The 21,262-nt window shown below is 41.0% G+C and overlaps 1 protein-coding gene across 3 annotated transcripts in view; it reads left to right on the top strand.

Moving 5' to 3' along the window:
- Positions 1-21,262, top strand: part of ITGB6 (integrin subunit beta 6) — a 93,287-nt gene that overhangs the window by 44,838 nt on the left and 27,187 nt on the right. For all 3 annotated transcript variants that reach the window (XM_014574716.3, XM_014574719.3, XM_006111648.4), the window contains 6 exons: positions 181-342; positions 1,660-1,755; positions 10,985-11,074; positions 17,817-17,951; positions 18,188-18,605; positions 19,658-19,880. In XM_014574716.3, coding sequence (XP_014430202.2) covers positions 181-342; positions 1,660-1,755; positions 10,985-11,074; positions 17,817-17,951; positions 18,188-18,605; positions 19,658-19,880 — 1,124 coding nt within the window. The remainder of the gene's footprint in view (positions 1-180; positions 343-1,659; positions 1,756-10,984; positions 11,075-17,816; positions 17,952-18,187; positions 18,606-19,657; positions 19,881-21,262) is intronic.

Below are 21,262 nucleotides of genomic sequence, written 5' to 3'. Positions count from 1 at the left end.
CAAATCAACAGGAAGAGGAGATATGTTGCTCAGAGTCAATGGGATAAACTCTGTTAAATAATTATCATGATGTCTGCTTACAGGGCTTTGTAAGACCTCTTCTGTCTTTTTACCCCATCATTCTGTATTGTTTCTATCAATGTAATCAAAGTCTATACTGAAGTTACATTTTAATTTCAGGAAAAAATTGGGTGGAGAAATGACTCTCTACATTTGCTGGTGTTTGTGAGTGATGCTGATTCCCATTTTGGGATGGACAGTAAACTGGCAGGGATTGTTATTCCAAATGATGGGCATTGTCACTTGGACCACAATAATGAATATTCCATGTCAACAGTTCTGGTAATGTGCTTTGTACAATTATTTCATTATGGAATTTTAAAGTACAGAAAAGTTGAATTGGTATATTAATGACAGTGTTCAGTGATATGCATTAGAATTTGGGAAATCCAGTCATTTGATGTCATCCATTTTAATTTTAATCATATATTTTCATAAAATCAGAACTAAGAACACAGCATGTTGACACAACTGATCTTTGAACATGTTATGATGAGAAAAAAAAGTCATACCTCTTACTCCCAATAACTGCCACCATGGGTAACATGTGGAATGGGATTTCTTGGCATCCTCTCCTGAGAGGAGAGCAAATATACGCTTTCATCACATTGTCTTGAAGAAAATGAATTAAGAAGTGGTTCAGGAATTTGTAGGACACTACTGAGGTCAGAGAAACATTTCAAACTAAGATTCAAGTGCTCATACTAATGCTGTTATTTAATTAGTTCTATTATGGTAGTGTTTGGAGACCACTTTCAGGATGTGGGCTGTATTGTGCTAGGTGCCATACAAACAGAAAGGTAGGAGGTCCTTGCATCAAAGTGTTAGACTCTGAGAAGATGAGAAAGCTAAACTCAAGAATTAAGGGATTGAAAGAGGATTCCCAAGGCTTGTGATCTAGTGTGTGGACTAAAACTCCTGACCCCAGGCACTGAGGCATGTCACCAAGGTGGGTGGATAACTCAGGCTACGTCTAGATTGCATCCCTTTTTCGGAAAAGGGATGCAAATTAGACGTAACGCAATTGCTAATGAAGCGGGGATTTAAATCTCCCCCGCTTCATTAGCATAAAAATGTCTGCCGTTTTTTTTCAGCACAGAGCTTTGCCGGAAAAAAGCACCAGTCTAGACGCGGCTCTTTCGGAAAATAAAGCCTCTTAAAATAAGGGATAAGGGATCTTTTGGAAAAGGCTTTATTTTCCGAAAGATCCGCGTCTAGACTGGCGCTTTTTTCCGGCAAAGCTCTGTGCCGGAAAAAAGTGGCAGCCATTTTTATGCTAATGAAGCGGGGGAGATTTAAATCCCCGCTTCATTAGCAATTGCGATACATCTAATTTGCATCCCTTTTCCGAAAAAGGGATGCAATCTAGACGTAGCCTCTGTCTCTTCAGGGTAATGTGACCACCAGAAGAAAAGACTCTAAGTACATATACACATTTACTCTGTATGCGTATGGGGGTAATTTCATGTTTATATTATATGGAGCACGGTATGAATGTGTGTTCATTAGAAATCACATGTAATGATTTTCATCGCTGCTTTTAACTCCTTGGTCCTTTTGTAAAACAAGAGTTGATTTGCTCTTTCTATTTGTTTTCAGGAGTATCCAACAATTGGACAACTAACAGACAAGCTTGTGCAAAATAATGTTTTACTAATTTTTGCCGTAACAAAGGAACAAGTTTACTTATATGAGGTAAGGTAACTAAAATTTGTAACTGTCCAGTGTTCTGCTTGAATGTTCCTTTTTATATTATTTATATATTCACCCCTTCTTTTTCAGTTTAAAATATTTTTTATTGAAAAGCTCTGGGTTTTACAAAAAATATGATTCAGTTTTTCTGATTTTCACCCTACTTTTATATCATTCAAATATATAAAAAACTTGATTAAAAAAAATAAGTTAAGTGAGATGTGTATTACAATAGTACATTTGTTTATTTGCATATGTAAAGCTGCCTGCTGAAGTAAGATACATACAAGATACAAACAGGTCTGAAGTTCTGAAATGCATGCACATCTGAATGTACTGATGAATCTCATGCTACCACATTTCAAGTTCTTAGCAGATAATGGTTCTTTGAAAGTTTAAAAAAAAACAGAGAAAAGGATAAAATTGAGTGTATGTGCTACAGATAGCGTGACCAGTTATTAAAAGTAAATATTCATAGGCTAAGAGTTCTAAGTCTACAACAATAAACTTTTTATTTAAAGTAAAAGTTTTATATGAGGTTTTGAGATACATTGTTTTCTTAAACTGTTAGGTGGCATTGTGTTTTGAGTTCTGTTTTAGTTTTGCAGCAAACCACACTGATGAACAGAATTCAAAGAATTATTCTACTGACTACTAACCTTTTTTCCTTTGTCTTTCCATCCATCAAAATAAACCTTGATATTTACCCCCAAAATTATTAATAGTTTTTGCTCTGATTTTCACCTGATTATGGTGTTGTGATAATAAACATGGATAACTTCCCGGGAAAAATTAAATACAATAAAAACTGTAAATGAAGGGCTCTATTTATACAGTACCTGTTGATAAGACTAAACACTGAGGATTCTACCATGCAAAGTGAAAATTTAATTAAAAAAATTTGAAATATAGATACCCAAATTAGAACATGTAAAAGTACAGTTACTTTGAAAACATCTTAGCATGTACTGATTTCGTGGTTATTTATTTTATTATAAATTGGGTTTTAAATTAATTAAGATTGTGAATAACTACTTTTTAAGCCATAGTGGATAAGGATGTTCAACCCTGAAGCTTATCTGAACTGTTTTGCATAATCACTAGCATTAGACAGTAATACGTTAAGATGCTGAGACTAAGGATGTTAAGAGGTGGGTAATTGGATAATCATGTAGTTGATATAATTTATATCAACTACACGATTAGTTGATAACGGAGGGCACTCAGAAGGAGCTATCCCTACAGCAGTTTAAATGCAGAAAGAGTTGGGCACACAGGCAGCCTGGCTCCTACTATATTTAAACTGTAGAGCCACAAGCAAGGGTAGCTCCTGGACTCGGTGCATACTGGGACTGAGCTGGGCTTGCTCAATCCTGGCTCACACCAGGTCCAGCAGCCCCTGGCCATGGGTGGCGTCCCAGTGGGGAGCTGCCCCCGGTCCTGCCATGGACTGGAGCTGTTGCCAGAGCAGCCTCCCCTGCCCCCCATGCTGCTGCCTCTGCTCCTACAGCACCAGCACCTGATTTCCCCCTCCCCCCCCACCTCTTGCTGCCTCTGATATCCTAGGCTTATCGGGTAGTCAACTAATCGACTACTTTTTTATATCCCTAGCTGGGACTAATACTCCAGCCTGCTTTTTTTTTTTGTTCATCTCTCAGATAATGAGTTTTCACCTGCTCTGACCGTTTGCTTCCTGCTCTTCAGTTTGAAACTTCTTTATGGTGAGATAAGTGGAAAGGGACCAGGATATATAAAGTACAAAATGGCAAACTGGAAGGAGGACCTTTTCCCCTCCCCCTCTCATGTAACTGCTAGGGATGTTAGCACCTAGTTGAATAGTCGACTAATCAATAAGCAGCACCATCAACTAGCCGCTTCCCCCCACTGCTGCGGCTCTGCATTGTAAAGTCTAGGGAAACATGCGCAAAATCACTAGCTCAGCCGCTGCTTCACATGTGTCTTTTCATACATCTCTCTCTCTCTCTCTCTCTGTGTGTGTGTGTGTGTGTGTGTGTGTGTGAGAGAGAGAGAGAGAGAGAGAGAGAGAGCTTGTGGGTGGAGGTTGGACTTTGTGCTAAGGCTTTCCTGGGCTTCACAATACAGAGCTGCAGCTGGGAAGGTTTTGCTGTGAATCGGCATGAGCCAAACTGTGTCGGCTATTCGATTGGAGAAGTCATCACATTTTAACATCCCTAGGAACTGCCTGTATGCACTAAAAGGAGAAAAGATGTTTAGCATTGTTTGAAGTGAAGAATACAAGTCTCAGTTACGTGAAGACTCTTTTGTTTAAAAAGCCATTGCATGACAAAGGGAAGCAGAGAAAATGAAGAAAAGATTAAACAGTTTATTGAAAATACAACTGGGACAAAGAGGGGAATGGATACTTTGCATTACCATTGTGCATCTATTCAGGGTCTGGCCAGTAGCAGTTCCATCCATCCCTTAGTGAAATTAAAGCAGCCATAACTTATATCTGGCAAGCACATTTTGCCTCGGCATCCCTAGTTTGTCCCCTAGTCTGGATATACAGGCAGTCCCCGAGTTACGCGGATCCGACTTATGTCGGATCCGCAGTTACGAATGGGGCCCTCCCTCTCCCTGGTCTCCAGCAGACCAGGGAGAGGAAGCAAAGCAGCGGAACAGGCAGGCAGCGGACAGCCCAGACGCGACCAACCCAGCAGCACCCCAGCTGCTCTGCCCCAGGTGTCCCCAAGTCAGCCGCTGCTGAAACTGACCAGTGGCTGACTACAGGAAGCCCTTGCCCCGGACTTCCTGGAATCAGCCGCTGATCAGTTTCAGCAGCAGCTGACTTGGGGATGCCTGGGGTTCTTAAGTTGAATCTGTATGTAAGTCAGAACTGGCGTCCAGATTCAGCCGCTGTTGAAACTGATCAGTTTCAGCAGCGGCTGAATCTGGACGCCAGTTCCGACTTACATACAGATTCAACTTAAGAACAAACCTACAGTCCCTATCTTGTACGTAACCCGGGGACTGCCTGTACTTGGGGATTCTCCTATAGCTGGGGAATTTTCCAGTGACTGGTACCAGCAGAACCAATGTATGGGGTGACAGGATAGCCATGCAGTGGGCCAACATCACTTAAGTTTCCTGTTTAAAATGTTAGTAGAAATAAGTAGAGGATGGGAGGAAAATTAACTAAAGCTGAGCTGCTTCCCATCTGCAGTAAAACCACAGAAAAATAATCAAGCATTGAACTGTCAGATAAATCCCTTTCCCTCCATTATGAGGTGTTTGTGTCACTGTGGAGGGGACCTCTGTTTCACTCTGAGATGTGTAGTGAGTAGTTAAAGGGCCCTCACTAAGAGAACTCTGTATCCATCTTATTTTGTTATTTATATTTTTGCCAAGTCGAGCTGTTTTTAATTAATCTTTAGTGTCTAAAATTAGATCAGAATTCACTGTTTGCAGTTTCATAATCTTGATTTATATTGTCATATCACAATTTCTTTATAATCATAAATAAGGAAGAATCTCACTTTTGGATAACTATTCTGAGTTTGATTGACACAAACTGTGAGTGTGAGTCCCATAGTTCTAGATATGCCTCTTGATGTTTAGGAAAGACAGCAATAAAAGTCGGGTACTTTTTAAAAAATTATTATTTTGTATTTATTTTGATTAACTGTCGATCTAATCTACAGGTTAGTAAGGCTGTATGCAAGGAATAATAGCAATAGATAGTCAGTTAAGTGTCAGAATGCCACATGCAAAAGATAAAAGCAGTAGATAGAATGTTTAAAAGAACTGTTATATTTTATACAAGACAGAAAATGGTAGTACTTTAATTTTCTGACAAAGAAAGTAGAGAAAAAAAAGTTGTAGATGGATTAACAATGGCTCTTTTTTTTTTTTTTAAGCTGTAACTCTTAGTATAGAGTTCTAGTGAACAAAGCATGACACTTGATAACTTTGATACTGGTATGAAACTGACACAGAGATACTGAAACATAAAACCTTTGATAAGAACGGTGTTATCCAGAACAGTCAGTGACTGCTGGGAAATTCCAAAGGAAAAGTTTATGCACCCAGTGAGGGAAGGATCTTTTCAGTGCAATAAGACAGTAAATTAAAGAGGAACTGGATAACTCCAGATTTAGGTGTAGGATCTAATCCCATGCCCATTAAAGCCAGTGGATAGATTTCATTGGCCCCTAGCAAGCAATCCTTGGGTAATGGTAGAATTTTAATACCCACTCGGTGGATGCCATAAATATTTAGCTCGTTTATACTCTTTGATTATTTAACTACAGGGTGCAGAATGAGTAATTTCTGCTAGTTCCTTATATGTTGAACTCAGAATGCACTATTTCCTCTGAGCATGTGTGATTGGACTCAGCTACAACACTTGTATATTGATTTTAATAATGTTATTGTTTTAATATCTTTTTTCTGTAGCCACAACCAGGAGCTTGCTCCTCAGGTACACACTAAAGCAATGGGAGCAACACCATTTTCCACTTTCTCCTTTAACCATGGGTGCAGTAAGAGGCCTGTTTAGCAAGCAGCACAACTCAGAGCAGCCTCAGGATAACCCCAAAAAGTCCATGATCCCTTTTTTCAACATACCTATGATTCTGGCTTTCCATTTTTTAGGATATATTTACTAACAAGTGATTTCTTTATCTGCCGCTATTGGGCCAGATTCTCTTCACAAATGCACTGGTTTACAGGCCTTATCCAAAGTCTACTGACATCAGTGTTTTGGATTAGCGTCAGAATATGAAATGGTTTCATTTCATTCAGTGGGATTGCTCATGATTAGGACCAGTCTACATGAAAGCAGAATTTGTGATGTGAGTAGGGGGTGACAAAACTGGTTTTGTTTAACTGGAAAACACTTTCAAATTAATGGATTCTAGATTTTAAACAAACCTCAAGCCTGGTGAGTATTTAGTTCCATTTGGCACTGCCAAAGCGAGAATTGTAAAATGCTCTTTATTTTTAAATTCTATTTTCTGTACCTGGAAAAGGAGTGGAATTACTTTCAAAGAACAATTGTTATTGTTTACTCAGGTTAGAATTCCATGTTGTAAGAAACATACAGGGATTTTTGAGGATGGGGTAATTGAATTTTCCTTTATATAAGAAACTATTTTGCAAATAAAAATATTAAAAACTAGAGTTGTTAATTAATCCCATTATCAACTCAGAAATAAATTTCAGTTAAAGAAAGAATCATAATTAATCACAGTTTTAATTGCACTGTTAAAATAAAATATAAATTGAAATTTATTAAATACTGTGGTTGTTTTCCTTCATTTTCAAATATAGTGATTCAAATTACAACACAAAATATAAACTGTACAGTGCTCACTTTGTTATAAATACTTGCACTGTAAAAATGATAAAAGAAATGGTGTTTTTCAGATCACCTCATGCAAGTACTATAGTGCAGAAAGTACAACTTACAAATGCAGATTTTTTTTCTTACATATCTGCACTCTAACAGGGTGTCTCAGGACCCTCCCATCCTCCTTGATCCTGCCTCTGCTCTGCTTGGAAAACCTCTCAGAGATCTTCTGCCTCAACATTTGCTGGTGCAGTTTATTTACAACAGTCATGTCAAACATGCAGCCCGCTGGCTGCATGCAGCCCAATCAAATTTTTTTGTGGCCTGTGACTACATCTTTATAAATTACTAAGTGCAGCCCGCCTGGTTACATTGTTTACAACAGGGGTGGCCAACCCATGGCTCTCGAGTCACATGCGGCTCTTTGATTAAAGAAATGCGGGTCCTGCTGGTTCGGAGCTGCACACCCGGACTGCTCATGGCTAGCTGCTCTGTGCACGTGCTCCAGCACCTGGAGGGAAAAGCGCATGGCAGTGGCGGCTCCAGGACCTAGGCATTACAGCATGCAATCCCACCACCTTCTCACCACATATAGCTTGGGGGAGAGAGGGGAGTTCAGACTTAGAGTTTTACTTTCCTGCATCCAGGAGGAAAGAGCTACCATTCTCATTCCACTCTCTGGCATTCCCCTTTTCTTCCTTCCTCTGGGCCTATATATAACCCAGGCTAATTGGGCTAGCAGATGTTTCCCATTTGCCTCTCAGGTGCAGGCATCTAATGCCTCCAATATCTCCAATTTGTCTCCCTTCATTGATAGCTGGTGTGACTGAAGGCGGAGTCAGCAATTCCTGCTCAGCACTGTATCACACATTCAAAATAAAACAATGTAAAACTTGAGAGTCTGCAAGTCCGCTCAGTCCTATCTCTTGTTCAGGAAATCACTGAGAGTACTGTGCACTTTAAATTCTTACTTGTAATTTAAATCAACATATTGGAAAATGTAGAAAACATCCCTTAAATAACAAACATCTAACAAACATTAAATAAATGGCATTCTATTATTGTTTAACAATGGAATTCATCATAATTAATTTTTAATCAGGCAATTAATGACAATATTTTAATTGCTTGTTAGCCCTTAAAAAACTCACAAGTACAAATTTGAGGATGGCTCTTCAAGTAATATTACATGCTGGCAATTGTTAAATACTTTGGTATAGTCACTGGTTCAAGAACAACACTCCTTAACTGCCATGATTTTTTTTTTCAAAATATCCCATTCTTTGATGCATGTATGATGTAGTATTTCAGTTTATAAGACATTGTTGTAGCCCACGGGGAATCTTTCTTGTAATGACAATTTGAATTGCATTGTTGAATACTTGAATGAACAAAAGACCAATCAGGAACAATTTTGAGAAATATGACCGTAATACCACTTAGCTTTTATAAACAGCTTCTAATTTTCCAAAAATTATATAAACTTAATTGAACCATAATATATGTTTTGTTAGGTTGGACTAGTTCAGTATAAGAAGGCTGCCTGTATTGTCATTTATGCTATTATTATTACATTTTGTGTTACGATCGCATGTAGGAGCTCTGGACGTGAATAACATCTTTGTGGTATGTGCATAACAAACAGAACAGAAACACATTCATGACCCCAAAGAGCAGACAATCTAAGTATAAACTATGATTGAATAGACAGGGGAATACATTGATGCAATGAAACAATGTTGCTTAGAAGAAATACCAGTAGCCTATCTATTGTGAAGTTTTTTTAAAGGCACCACAGAAAAGAGAGCATTTGGAGGAGGATAATGAAGAAGTTTTACAGATGTTTGCAGGTGCAATGGACTGGGATGTAGGCAGTCTTGCCTAGTGGTTAGATCAGGAGTCAGGCATAGTGGGTGGGACAGCATCCAGATTGTGAAATGAAGCCAGCCAGACTGGAACTAGAGTCAACTTCCAGTTACCAAAGCTAGAGGGTTAAGCCAGAGTCCTAAGCAGGAATCAAAACTGAAGTGCAGAGTCAAGATCAGATGACAAATTCCAGAGCCAGGAGTCAAGCCACAGTCAAGGTCAGAAGTTGCGGGGGGGGGGGGCAGAACCAGAACAGGTAACTGATTATTAGCAGTGAAGAATAAGGGCAGGACGTGAGGATCAAGAACAGTGCCGGAGCATGGTGAGAATAGGAGTGAAGGCAGGAGCCAGGAGTGTGTGCCCACTGGCTTTTGGATGTTGCCATTCTTGATGTGTGATTTGTGTCCATTTATTCTTTTGCGTAGAGACAGTCCAGTTTGTCCAATGTACATGGCAGAGGGGCATTGCTGGCACATGATGGCATATATCTCATTAGTAGATCTGCATATGAATGAGCCTTGGATGGTATAGCTGATGTGGTTAGATCTGTGATGGTGTTATTAGGATAGATCTGTGGACAGAGCTGGCAAGGGTTTATTGTAGGGATCAGCTCCTGGATTGGGTATTTCTGTGAACTTTACATCCCACAATAGAAACACTAAACCAGGAACCTAGCCCTGCAAAATACCCAGTTGCCTACTCTGTCCACATGTCTATTCTAAAGTCAATCCATAGGCTACACCTGTGCCTTCCATATAGTTACCCATGGCATTTTTGTGCAAAGAGGAAAAGTAGAATATGGCCTTAAGCTCAGTATGTTTTTGCTGTTTGTTTTGCATGCTGTATGACATTTTAGATTCCAAACTCTAGAGCTTTCATTTATAACCAGGCAGCATAACATTCATGTTTAGAAAATACACAGTTCTATATTCTAAGAACAATCTTTCAAAGACAGAGTGCTATAATTCACAGGAGTTAGGCATACCAAATTGCCTGCTGTAACATAAAACGTGTTTAATCCTGCTGATTTACAATTGCACTTTAGTAATGTAATGAATGATAGGTATTTCATATATAATATTGAAAGTAATCATAATACTGATGGATGGGCAAAGTATAAAAGGCATGTAAGGGAATCAAATTATCTATCTTTTTGAATGCTTTTAATGTTTAAAAAAAAATCAGCATTATAACAGTATCTTCCTTCTGCAGAATTTATCATGTTACCAATTTTCGCTCTTAACTGTCCTTTTCATTATCTGAAAGGAGTCCCATTGACTTCAGTAGGCATTGGTTCAAGACCTAAATGCACTGTAGTAACCACCAGATGGGATTAATATTAGCTACTAGTTCTAACAACAAGCTATTGAGTGTCTTGCTACAATTAGAGCACTAAGGGGAGCCTGGACATTAAACGACCACAATTTTTTAATACGAACCCAGCATATAATCATGGTTCTAGGTAGACAATTCGTCCTGAAGTGTAACTAACAATTGATAAACATTTGTGGTATTTCTTTTCCAGTAATGAAACAGCAGCAAAATAGTTCTGAGCTCATGTTCCAAGCTCACCGATCTCATTTAGGTCTTATGGCATCTTCACTGCTGAGTTCTTGTGCACCATGAACTATATGCCAGTTAACATGTACCCATTTCAGAAAAGTAAAGTTTCTTAAGCCAATGCATATAGGACTTAGGGAAACAACATTACAATGGTAGTAAGAGCAGCAGAATCAGGCTCTGATTATTTCTTACTAAAAACAAATAGGACTGTTGAGAGTATATTTTCAGTTAATTGAAGAACATTGACGGGTCAGATTTTTCAAAAACTCCTAAGTGACTTTTGTGCCTCCATTGACTTTCAACGGTACTTGTGCTTGCTCTAGAGTTACTTAAATGCTCTTGAAAAATGTAATCATAATTCTTTAGATTGGTAGTTATAGGTTGTGGAGGAGGGCGGTTGACAGCAAGATTGACTATATCACCCATTGCCAAATTATGCTTTCAAGTTATTGTTCACAGCTCAAGTCTATAGTTTATACTTACTCTTTTCAGAATTATGCTAAACTTATTCCTGGAGCTACTGTTGGACAACTTCAGAAAGATTCTGGAAATATTCTCCAGTTGATTATTGATGCATATAAGGTATGTTTATACCATACTTCTCTTTTTTGCATGTTTGCTGTTCTCAGATATTAAATTATGATTTGGTGAAAATAAATGCCTTTGGTTTTGTTTCTGCATTGTTTACAATAACCACATCAGTTGTGCACAGATGCTCAGCAATACAGAAACTTTCTGTTGTTCCTGAAAGAAAGAACACACAAGTTCAAATGTTATCTGAGCATAAGCATCACACTGCTTTTCAGTAATATTGGAAAGCAATGCACTAAGAACGCTATTCTCTGTGGTGGTGGTTCTCATGTTTTTAAATAATAAGATACAGACAGGAAAAGATTTGAATGTGATTATGCAGGGAAATGCAAACAGGACATAAACATGATTCTGCCTTTCAGAACCTCATTTAAAAATAGATCCTGGCTTCCCTGCTCTTTGAAGGCAAAGGAATCTCTCTAGGTATATTTACAGGAATATGCTGAGGCTGGTAGTCCCTGTTTGTTTGGGGGTTTTCCCCATTACTTCACTTTTTTTTAATTACAAACTATTACAAGTTTGGCCTCTCTGGTCCAACACCCTCGGGACCTGACTGGTCTCAAATGAGGGAATTTGCCAGACCAGGGGAGGTCCCCCCACCACTGGCCCACCAGCCCGCCATCTCTCCACACTGCCAGCTTCACTTCTGGCCCTTGGCCTTCTGCCTCCAGCAGACTATGCTGCTGGCCCTGGCTCGGCTTGCCTGCCAGACACTGGCCTCTCCTGCCACAGGGTTCCCAGCTGCGCCACAGGCCCCCGCTTGCCTTGGAGTTCCCAGCCATGCCACAGGGCTCCCAGCTGTAGGTTCTTTTATGAAACACACTATAAGAAATGCAAGTTATTAATAATATCTCTCTCACACATGTATTGGCTTCTAAAATCTTCAGTGGGAATAAGCAAATTAGGAAACTATGAGCTGCCAAAATATTTGTTGTAAAATGTTCTCATGTTTCCCCTCTTCCTTCAGTATGATTCATGGTCTCCAGTAAGCAAGTCACTGCCTGCTCTGATAAAGGTTAAATTCTGTATGAGCTTTGTAGTGTCAAAGCACTCATTCACGTTCCATTATATCTGAAATCAAGCCTGCTGGTTCCCATGTTATTCCAGCATTCTTAAAAACACAAAGAATTCCATTCTCTCCAGCAATCGATTTCCTTTTGGTTTACAGAGTAATTAAGATTGAAGGAATAATATTTTAAACAGATCAAGCACTGGTTTTAATCAGAGGAGCTGCTGGCAAGGGCTCAAGTTTGTTAACACCCCTGATGACTGTTTCGTTCAGGAATTCTTTGAGTTAAAAGCGCAGCTATGTTTTAATGCTCACTGCACTTGGGAACCAGGTTCTGCTCCTAGTTATATTCATGCAACCCAGTAGATTTGAGTCTTGAAGTCATGGAGGTGAAAACAGGGTGGCCTTTGAATCCAGATTGCCATTCATTTTCAGGTGAAGATAATACCTATTTTAATTTAAAAAATCTCTCAAAAAGAAACTGGAGATGTGGTGATAAAGATCTATTCTATCCCATTCATCTAACCAAAAAGATTATGGGCTTATGCATAATAGCATTTAATTTGTACTCTCAGTTACAATTTCACTTTTAAATAATTTTGCAGTGCAGCTGATGGAGTGAGGAGTTGACAACCAGACTATTGTGTGGTACATCTCATAGGGTCTGCATTGCTAACCTTCCTTATTTTAGCATCAGTCTCATAGTAGCTGATGCTTTTGTTAGAACCCCAGCTGCTGGAATCAGTTACTGTGTGAGAATCTCTGCTTTTGGTTTTTGGGATGGTTTTTTTTAAATGAATTTTCTTGATTTCATGGCTACAGAGAAACACTTGATCAATGTGATCAAACATCCCTGCACCAGATAGCAAATCAAAAGAACACAATATTTATTATCTATAATTCTCATGATTTTAAGCAAATCTCATGATTTTCTGGGGCTTTTAATTTTTGAATGCTTAGAGTTGGCAATAATGTAACTTGCACTAAGAGGTAAATCCCCGTCCCCTTCTATGGCAGGGCTGGGCAAAATATCATCTCTGGGCTGGATCCGGCCCACCAAGCCAGCAGATCCAGCCTGTGAGAGCCGCAGCCAATTCTCTGCTGCCCTGCTCCTGCTCTGCACTCAGTAAAGCTGGCTGCAGGGCCATGTGCTTCTGTGAATGCTGAAAACCTGGGGGAGGGGACAGAGGGTTCTCACATTGCTCCCACCCCCAGTCGCTCCCATTGGCCGGAATCCGGCCAATAGCAGCTACCCGTTTGCAAGACAGGCAGAATGTGAAGTGCCCCCTTCCCGTCTCAACCCCCCCCCCCCCCCCTCCAGCTCAGTGTTTTCAGCACATGGAAGGCAGGGACCGTAATTCAGAAACCTTCTGGGTTGCTGGCTGGGAGCCACCCAGATAAGGTCTCCCAGCCAAAGCCTGCTACTGGCACCCCAGGACCTCCCTCAACCTTCTATCCCCCTTCTATATCCCTACCCCATGTAACCCAAACCTTCTGCACCCTTGCTCCAGCACCCATACATCTTCCCAGACACTGCACCCCCTTCCAGACCTCGCACTGCATTCCATTATCCTTGGTCACAGCTCAAATCCCTGCACCCTCTCCTGCACTCCTGCCCCAGGTTACAACCCCCTCCCAGACCCTGTATCCAGGGGTGGGCAAGACAGCCTCTGTGGGCTGGATCTGGCCTGCCAAGCCCTTTGATCCAACCCATGGCTGCTCTGTCACTCCCCCACCCCCTGGCCAATCAAGTCCTGGGGATGGGGGAGCGTGCAAAGTCTCCTCTCCCCTGCCAGGGGTGCACAGCACCAGAGGGAACCACCAGCTATTCAAAACAGCCCTGTACCATTCAGGATCTGTGGACAGGGGAGCATGTGAAGTCCCCACCCCTTCTGCCCAACACACTGCCCCTTCTGGGGTGGCCTGCAACCTCTTCTGAAATTCATGAAGCGGCCCTCCTTCACAAATTATTGTCCATCCCTGCTCTATGAGGACAGAAGACCCTGCTGGCAGCAGAAACTATATAGTTCCACTACATGGAGAGAAGGAGCAGGAGGTGCCATGTATAGGTCACACAGACCCTGCCCGCCGAAGTAACACTTTCTAAGGAGGTTCCTTTGTGCTTCCAAACAGCAAGCATCTGAGAAAGCTGGGGAACAGCAGAGCTGGAGGATGTGCCAATCTTCCTGCTTCAGAGGGAGATGTAAAGCAATACACAGCAGGGAGGAGGGAGAGATTGCTTCTGAGTCAGCTCCCGCAATTGACCCTCGCTGTACAGCCTTGTTGCTTAAGCTGGGTGCTGGAGAGTAGATTTGGAGCTAAACGAATCTATTGAACATCTTGCTTAACAAATATGCCACTATCCTTTTTATCTTAATAAAACAATACATCAGTGAGGTTTCTCAGATGGCAAAGCACAATTAAAGTGAAGCAGATAAACAAATGATGTGCTAGAGAATCCAAAGCCAATGCAAATGAGAACAAAATGTTAGCTCTGCAGATTTATACATATTCGACTCCAAGGTTCAGCTAATGCCCATTCTACCTAGTCTTGCAAACCATCACTTAAGAGAGTGGTCCTATTTATTAGGATGACTAACTGGAGAGTGTGCAGGGAAATTAAAAACAACAAATAGTTTAGTAGCACCGTAACGTCTAACAAAACATGTAGATGGTATCATTAGCTTTCGTGGGCACAACCCACTTCTTCAGATGATAGGAGTGTTGGAAGTCCAGATCCAAGAATAAATAAGAGAAGTGGGGGGGAGGGTGAGAGAAGGGGAAAAAATAAGGGGAGGAAGAAGAAAGAGAGGCAGTGAGTAGATAAGCTACTGAGGGGTAGCCAAGTTAGTCTGTAAGGGAACGTCTAGACTACATGGCTCCATTGATGGAGCCATGTAGATTTGTTTGTTCGGCAAAGGGAAATGAAGCCACGATTTAAATAATCGCGGCTTCATTTAAATTTAAATGGCTGCCCTGCTCTGCCTATCAGCTGTTTGTCGGCAGATCGGGGCAGTCTGGACGCTCCCCTGTCGACATGAAAGCCCTTTATCGACCTCCCCGGTAAACCTCATCCTACGAGGCATAATGGGGAGGTTGATAAAGAGCTTTCAGGTTGGCGCGGGAGCGTCTAGACTAGCGCGCTGAGCCGACAAACAGCTGATCAGCTGTTTGTTGGCTCAGCGTGGCAGCCATTTAAATTTAAATGAAGCCGCGATTATTTAAATTGCGGGTTCATTTCCCTCTGCCGATCAGCAAGATCTACATGGCTCCATCGACGGAGCCATGTAGTTTAGACACACCCTAACAGGAAAAATTTTAAAAACAACAAATATTCTAGTACCACCTTAAAGACTAACTAGTTACAAGAGGCTGATAAGAACTATTAGCACCTCCATAGTTTGGTTGGTAGGTTAAGTCATAGGATGTGGAAGGTAATGTGAGAGCCAACTGATGTCCTTGTTCATACCAAACAAACCTTGCTACTAGACCAGGGATGGCCAACCCATTCCAGACAAAGGGCCACAATAGCAGTGGAGACACAGTGAAGATCCAGGGCAAAGTTGTTGAGCCAAAGAAAAAAAAACAACAACCCTGCGCTGAGGTACAATAGGTGCTGGTACATTGTCCCATGGCTGCTTTTTTGTTTTTGTTTTGTTAACAACTTTTCCCTGGGTTTTCTTTTGTTTGGTTGTTTTTTTGTTTTATTTTGTTTTGTTTTTGTTTTGGTTGGCTCAACAACTTTGCACTGGGAAGGGGGTGAGAGGTGCAAGCTCTGGGAGGGAATTTGGGTGCAGGAGGAAGTAGAGAAGAGGATACTGGCTCAGGGAGTGGACTCCAGGCTGGAGAGTGTTGGGGTCAGGTGGAAGGTTGGGTGCTGAGCAAGTCGCAGGCTTGTGGCTGTAAGGGTGCAGGAGTTTGGGCTTTGAGCATGAGCTGGCTGGGATGCTGTGCACAACCCAATCCCCCTTTCCTTCCCTTCCCCAGAGCGAGACACCTCCCCTCCCTGCTGTAAGCCAATTCCCCTCCCCCCCCAACTTTATGCTTGGGTCCCAGAGCCAGTGCCGCTGTGCCACATCCAGGATGCCATGCACACCCCCCCCCCGATACCCTTCTCCTCCTCCAGAGCCAGGCATCTCCCCTCTCCCCCCAAACTTATGCTCAGGTCCCAGAGCTGCTGCCGGAGCCGCTCCCTGCGCTCAGCTGCCGGCTGCTAGCATGTGCAGGCTGGGATGCTGTGTGGAACCCAGCCTGCACGTGCAGGATATGACGCAGTGCACTGGGGGCCATGAATGGAACGGCACAGGCCATGAGAATGGCTGACCTGAGTGGTTCTGGGTTCCATTCCGCTTCTATCAGGAACAGCAATTTTTTTCGGCTTGCAAGCCTCAGATTGGCCACCCTTGTACTAGACTATTTATTGTTTAAGTTTTTCCTATTATAGACTAACTTGGCTACTCCTCTGTAGCTTATCTACTCACTGTCTCTCTTTCTTCTTCCTCCCCTCCTTTTTTCCCCTTTAATCCCCCCTCACTCCTTCCTTTATTTATTCTTGGATCTGGACTTCTAACGCTCCATTCATCTGAAGAAGTGGGTTGTGCCCATGAAAGCTCATGATACCATGTACATGTTTTGTTAGTCTTTAAGGTGCTACTAGTCTGTTGTTGTTTTTAAAATTTTTCCTGTTACAGACTAACTCGGCTGCGCCTCTGAAGCCAGGGAAATTAAGAAATAGATATTTTCAAAAGCACCTAAGGTCCTTAACTCAAATTCCACTGCAAGTCAGTGGGACTTGTGTTCCTAAATCTACTAATCAGTTATGAACATTTCTCATCAAAAGGGTTACAATCTCAGTTTTGGTTGATGTACGCTATTGATTGAATTTGTAAGCCCATTACAATCCACAGGAGCCCATCTCACCCCAGTCTTCAGTGAGCTTTGCATCAATTCTCAATGTATTGTCAAAAGTGTAATACAAAACCATTTAAGAATGAAACCCAAAAAGCAGAGTGTGAGGGAGTGCAGGGAGCAACATAAAAAGTCTCTCTCCCTTAAGCAGTAACAGCATGATTTCTGGCATTACTGAATCCATTTTGAAATCCAAGCAAAAGCTCAGGAACTGAAAGAGTTTCCATCTGGGAAACAGAGGAAAGCAGGAAGAAGAAGAGACTTAGGATTTCCACAGTGGAGTAAGCCAGAGCCAGAGAATTATGGCCACTCTGGCACTGGAAAAATAGGGCTAAAAGCTGGAGTCTTTTACTAAGGCCATTCTCAGACAAATCTGAAGTCGAGGGTGTCATGTCTGAGAAACCCTGTAAGGTTACATGCTAAACAAGGAAAGCTACAGTGCTAGCAATGTGATCAGAGTCATTCCTCAATAAGGAAGGCCAAGCTAAATTAAAGCCTACAGAAAAAGAGAAGAGTGCTGAGAAATGAAAGGAGACTTATTAGAGAAATAAGACCATTCCCTTACAAGTGCAGCATATAATTGCTCTGGTATCAGAAATTCAGCTGATACAGCAGTTGATTTTAGCCTAAAGACCAATGCTGTCTGCACTTTCTTCCTTTGTTCATTTTCAGTGTTCCTTGCAAGACAGAAGCAGGTACATAAGAGTATCAAAATTCTGAATTCATTACTGTGTAGAAAAGGTTATTTCCAATATACATCACAAAAATGTGCATTATTAGCAACCATTCCCATCCATCGTGTTCCTTTTCTTTAAGGAGCTGCGATCTGAAGTGGAGCTGGAGGTGTTAGGAGACACAGAAGGAGTCAATCTCTCTTTCACCGCAATATGTAACAATGGTACCATTTTTCCACACCAGAGGAAGTGTTCCCATATAAAAGTGGGAGACACAGTAAGTAGACAACAGATTCTCAAGAGACATTCACGCCTGTAAAATGGAGAGATTTTTTTAGAACATCACAACAGGAATCTTGCTTCCTTTATTTAGTAAATCTCTTCTAAACAAATTGAGAGTTATTAGGCAATAGATAATAAATTCTTTCTTCTTTGCTGAGCATTATATTTCCAGAGTATTCTTTGCATTTTGTATGTTGCCACCAGGACTAGTTAATATATTTTCTTTTCTAGGTCTCTTTCAACATGACAGTGAGCCTACCTACCTGTGAGAAAAGGCAAAGGCAAATTGTAGTAAAGCCTATGGGCCTGAGTGATGCCCTGGAAATTGATATTCAGCTGGAATGCAGCTGTAACTGTCAGAAGGAGGCTGAGATGAACAGTTCTAAATGCAGTAAAGGAAATGGCTCTTTTGAGTGTGGAGTGTGTGCCTGCAACCCTGGCTACATGGGTCCTTACTGTGAATGTAATGAAAATTCCCTGAGCACAAATTCCTGTAAAGGGTCTCCAGAGCAGAGCTCCTGCAGTGGGCGAGGCGATTGTTACTGTGGGCAATGTATTTGCCATTTCTCCGTGCATGGAAGTATTTATGGGCCATACTGTGAATGTGACAATTTCTCTTGTGTGAGGTTTAAGGGATTGCAATGTGGAGGTATGTCCCTCTAAAACTATTGTTAAAATCTATATTATAACTTTTGGTGTAGATGTAACCTTCATTATAAGTATAGTCCCAGATTTGCAATTTGCAAATACCTGCGTTATAAGGATTGGCTGGAACACAAGAATTCTGCTTTGCAAAAATGTCTGGGTTTTGACATTTCATTCCACTTTGGCATGAAACCAGGACCTTTCAAACATTTCTGGGAAAAAATGACAGCAAGAGATAGCTTCACACTCCAGAATACTCCCTAGCCCAATGGTTAAGTCACTGACCTGGGATATGGGAGTCCAACCTTGTTGCTCACCTGCATTCCAGTTGAGTACCTTAATCAGGAGGCAATAGCAGCAAGTCTCTGTGTCTCCCAGTTCCATGTGAATACCTTAACCACCAGCCACTTGGCTACTCCATGGTGTGTGTCATTTTGTCATTTCCAGATCTGTCCCCAAAACCGTACACTTTCTCTGCTTGATGTTTGTCCAAGTATGCCCTCTGTATTTAATCACTTTCAGCTGGGGTCAGATCTCTCACTGCTTTTATACCAGTAACATCACCGATATAAGTGGAATTGCTCCTGATTTACACCAGAGTCAGTGAAATAAAATCAGATCTTTCATATTTATATTCTTATTGTGGGTTGAATTCTGTCTGCTATGGTGTTATAAATCCAGAGTAAATCCATTACAAATAAAGGGAATAGCATCAATCTGGAGTAGCACAGTAGTGAATCAGAGAGACTGAAGTTAATCCAGTGTCAGAGAAAGGACAGTTGGGCCTGTGAGGATAAAGTCTTATCTCCCAAGCACATATGCCTGCAGTGATGCCATTGAGGTGAATAAAGTTGCACTGGTTTAAGTGAAATGTGAATATGGACTTTACATTTAACTATACATTGAAAAGGGTGGAGTTTTTTGTTTTTTGTTTTTTTAATGAGAGGTGCTGGTAGAAGTAAAAATGTGCATTCTGAAATAGAATGCTTGTAATGACTTCTTCTGTCACTTTTAAATGATACCACTAATCTGGCAGTATAACCATTACTTTTCCAGGTAATGGTGACTGTGACTGTGGTGAATGTGTATGCCACAAGGGATGGACTGGTGAATACTGTAACTGCACAACTGATGTTAGCGCCTGTGTTTCTGAGGACGGAATGCTGTGCAGTGGAAGAGGTGAATGTATTTGTGGAACATGTGTTTGCACAAATCCCGGGGTCTCGGGTAGCACATGTGAAAGATGCCCTACATGTGGTGATCCATGTAGTTCCAAACGGTAAGGTGCTGTTTTTACTATGTTTGTATTCTCCGCTTCATTCAGATTTGTACAGTATTGTAATAGATCTGGGGCACTAGTCCCACCATATTTTTCCTGAGTGTTGATCTCAGAACCTAAGGACTTCTCTGCTACTTCTGGGCAGTCTCCTCATAATGCAGAAAGCAAACATTTCTCAGATAGATCTCAAAATGAACTTCAGGGAAAATACTTCCCTGAGGTTCAGCTGGCACATTTTTACTTCTGCCACTTGCTTATACAAACAAACCCAACAATGAATTCAGCTGAGCAATACTGACATCTGTTCATGGAACTGAAGAACAACACCACAGGAAGGAACATATAATAAAGTTTGCAACATGACTGTGTTAATTTATTTATGTCTATGGATTCATACAGCCAAGTTCTACTACTCTCAGAAGCTACACTAAATTTACATATGTATAGCAACTCAAATACCAAATTCAGCTAGAGGCAGTGTGAATTAAACAGGTGCAGCTGTCATAGGAGTGCCTGGGTGGGTTCAGTGGAGATAAAAACAGTCATGTACGTTATGCATCAGGTATAAGCTAATCTGAGACTGACTGTAAGTGGCAAAGAGGGACTGATTTTGCCTTTATTGAAATATATAAAAATAAAGGCACTTAAAAAGTGGTTAGAAAAACAAACCCTTGAAATACACACATTGTATGCCTGCTGTAGCTCCAGATCTACGAAGGCTAAATTTAGATCTCATATAAATAGGCACAACTGCTCAATTAGACAGGGTGCTTGAATTGATCTCCATAGAATACTGAATTAGTGTGAAGTTCATATACACGTTCGCAGAGTGCTGAATTAGTGCAAGTAAAATTAAAGTATTGCACATCTGCAACTTACATTGGTTTATACCTGAGGCCTGCTTCTTCTCTCACACTGTGTTTATTCCTTTGGCATTCCATTGTCTTATTCTCAATATATGATTGTTAATGAGAAAGGAACTGGTTCCATGATGTGTTACATACCACCATGGCTCTGTACAACTAAGGGATCTGGTCCATAAAGGTCAATAAAGTTTGTTCAAGACTCAGATGCATAGGCTAAGTACATAATATTTTGAGTAATCATAGTTCTTGAGTACATTATGCTGAAAATGTATTGATCTAATTATATTCTTATTTGGCAGACTCTTAGGAGAAATGTAGTTATCTCATGGGTATTGAGATAGCATATTAAAAATATATTCCACATCATTCATTTGTCAGACCTTTTCCCTCTCTCCTCTTTCTCTGTCACTGCCATGGCAACTGCAACCTATGGTTGGAAAAGCCAAAAGAGAGAAAATGTGGAAGACATGGCTAAGTTAAGAGATGAGGTCAGAGGGGACTGAGACACAGCTAGGG

This window comes from Pelodiscus sinensis, chromosome 7, assembly GCF_049634645.1.
Source record: "Pelodiscus sinensis isolate JC-2024 chromosome 7, ASM4963464v1, whole genome shotgun sequence".
NCBI lineage: Eukaryota > Metazoa > Chordata > Testudines > Trionychidae > Pelodiscus > Pelodiscus sinensis.
Note: the sequence above shows the minus strand (reverse complement) of the source record. Positions and strands in the feature narration are given on the sequence as shown.